The following is a 2,359-nucleotide window of genomic DNA, read 5'->3' as shown; positions in this document are numbered from 1 at the left end:
ACAAAACTAAGCCGATGCGAAAATATGCGACTGATATACAAATTTTCAATCCTAATTTAAAGAACCCAAATAGTATTAGGTAAAAGATAGCAGCTTTATTAATTCTACTTAATGAATTGAATAATAAAATTTTAAGTTTTTGTATTGAGATAAAGGTAAAATCTAAGGAGCCCAATAAAAGAATACCATTTTATCTTTCAAAACATTTTTATAACAAAATCAATATTTTAAAGGTCAAATATCTTACTCTTACCCAGCATATCCAACACTGGATTTATTTTGGTATTGAGGTTTACGAATTCAAAATTTAAATTTCGGCAAGACATTTTAGAAAAAAAAAGTGAAGTGCTCAAATTTTAGGGATTTGAATTTCCATTTTGGGTGAGTACGTGTTGTATAGTGTAACCCTGCAATGCACGTGCATGTTACAAATTTGCAATGCAATTCAGTGTTATATTCCATGGTGGCCCCACGTGACATGATCATGATTGATAGCCTTCGTCAAACGACGTCGCATCATTTCTATTTCTTGCCTTCCCTGTCACGCCGGTCATTCTGCCCAGACTCCCTGCACCACCATTATTTCCTAGAAAAAATAAATACATAATATTTAGTTGAATTAATTAATGAAAAAAAGAACCAAGGGTAAAATGGGAAATTAACATGAATGAAAAATCGTGGCGGGAAATAGAACCGTTGCTGCCAAAACCAATGAAATTTTGGCGCCAAAAATTTGCCTTCTCTCTGGCTGCCCGTAAAAGCCCGGGCAGTACACTTTCTCTCTCTCATATTCCCAACCTTTCTTCAACTTTCTTTCTGAGAAAATTTTTTGCTTTCTGATTTTCGTTTTCCCCACGAGAAAACTCGACCCTTTTTATTTATTTTGCTCCTCATTCTTTCTTTCTTATTCCATTTTTCATAACTCAAATCTTCTATTCTCTCTCTCTCTCTCTTACAAAGAGAAACCCTTTTCTCTTATTCTCCTTAAGCACCCAGAAAATTTTTCTTCCTAACTTGTTCTGATTCCACCCAAAATCCTTTCTTTTCAAACACCCTTTGCATCCCTCTCTTCTTATCTCCATTAAAAAATCCATCTTTTTTTAATTTTTTCTTGTTCTTGTTATTGTCCCTCTGTTTTTTTTTCTTTTACCCTTTGGTTCTGATCAACACCCATTCTTTCTTTCTTGTGGTTCGGCAAAAATCGAATTCAAAGCTGAAAACTTTAGCCAAAAGGGTGATTGAATCTCAATGGGGTTTTCGAAGAAGACGCAAGGAGACGCTGAATCGGAAGCGAAGAAGTGGGTAATTGCAGGATTCTCTGTTCGTTCTTTGAAACCAATAAACACGAAGGTAAAAGAGAGACACCAAGAAGAAGAGGAGGAGGTGGAGTTTGAGTTTTCGACGACACCGACGGCCAAGGAATCGAGGATACCGAAGAAGTTGGCGCCGCCTCCGCCGCCACGGAAGCGACGGCCTTCAAGGTGTCACAATAGCAGCTTCAATGGCGTTAGAGAGTTCTTCAACCCTCCTGATTTGGAAACAGTGTTCAAGTGCAAAGTTGAGAAAGCTAAATGAAAATTTTCGATGCTCATTCAACTAACAACAACAACTACTACAAAGATTTTATCAAATGATATGAAGAAAAAAAAGTGCCACCAATGAAGCTGATGGATTGAGTTTAAAAGGAGTTATGCTATGTTTTTTTTCATGTGTTTTTTGTAATTTGGCTATGAAATCTGAATGCTGAATTTCTGTATAGAGTGAAAACTTGTAGTCTTTTTTAGGGTTTAGTTTTTTTTTTGTTTCCTTGGTTTATTTGCTTAATTTGATTAGGTATTTAGGTGCTATGTAGTTTTAGTTAGTTTAATTTCTGTTTTGATTTAATGAGAAGTTTCTTATATTTTTTAATTAATTATTATATATTTTGAGTCTTCTAATAAGCATGAAGCAAGCATTAGTTATGGTAGTAGATTTTGTCGGTGAAATGAAGAGCATCGAATATTATTACTATTTCTCCTTGCGTGTATGAAAGTTTAAGGGCCAATGGTGTTCTTGATTTTTGTGCTTTCCTATTTACAGTGTTAAATAAAACTAGCCGAGGGGGCTTGTCTCATGAGCATTCTATTCTATTCTAATTTTTTGTTTTTCCCATTTTCTCATTTTTCATGTTTACGTTGGTTTGGATATATTTTTGTTATCCGAAGATTAAAAAAGGGTTAAAATTTTTCTTATTTAATATTGGATATACATAAAAGATTCAATCTTGATAAAAAGGTTTCTAAAATATGGTATAGACAAAATAGCTGAACGATTTAAAAATACAATAATATATAAAAAGGTTTCTAAAATATGGTATAGA

General features: G+C 33.8%; 1 protein-coding gene across 1 annotated transcript; it reads left to right on the top strand.

The window, feature by feature from the left end:
- The first annotated feature begins 822 nt into the window (after positions 1-822).
- LOC107490029 (cyclin-dependent protein kinase inhibitor SMR6) lies at positions 823-2,060 on the top strand. Its single transcript, XM_016110798.3, has one exon. The coding sequence runs from the start codon at positions 1,249-1,251 to the stop codon at positions 1,573-1,575; it is 327 nt and encodes a 108-aa protein (XP_015966284.1). The 5' UTR covers positions 823-1,248; the 3' UTR covers positions 1,576-2,060.
- The last annotated feature ends 299 nt before the right edge of the window (positions 2,061-2,359 follow it).

This window comes from Arachis duranensis, chromosome 5 (assembly GCF_000817695.3).
Source record: "Arachis duranensis cultivar V14167 chromosome 5, aradu.V14167.gnm2.J7QH, whole genome shotgun sequence".
NCBI classification, from domain to species: Eukaryota; Viridiplantae; Streptophyta; class Magnoliopsida; order Fabales; family Fabaceae; genus Arachis; species Arachis duranensis.
This window is presented reverse-complemented; position numbering and strand designations above follow the sequence as displayed.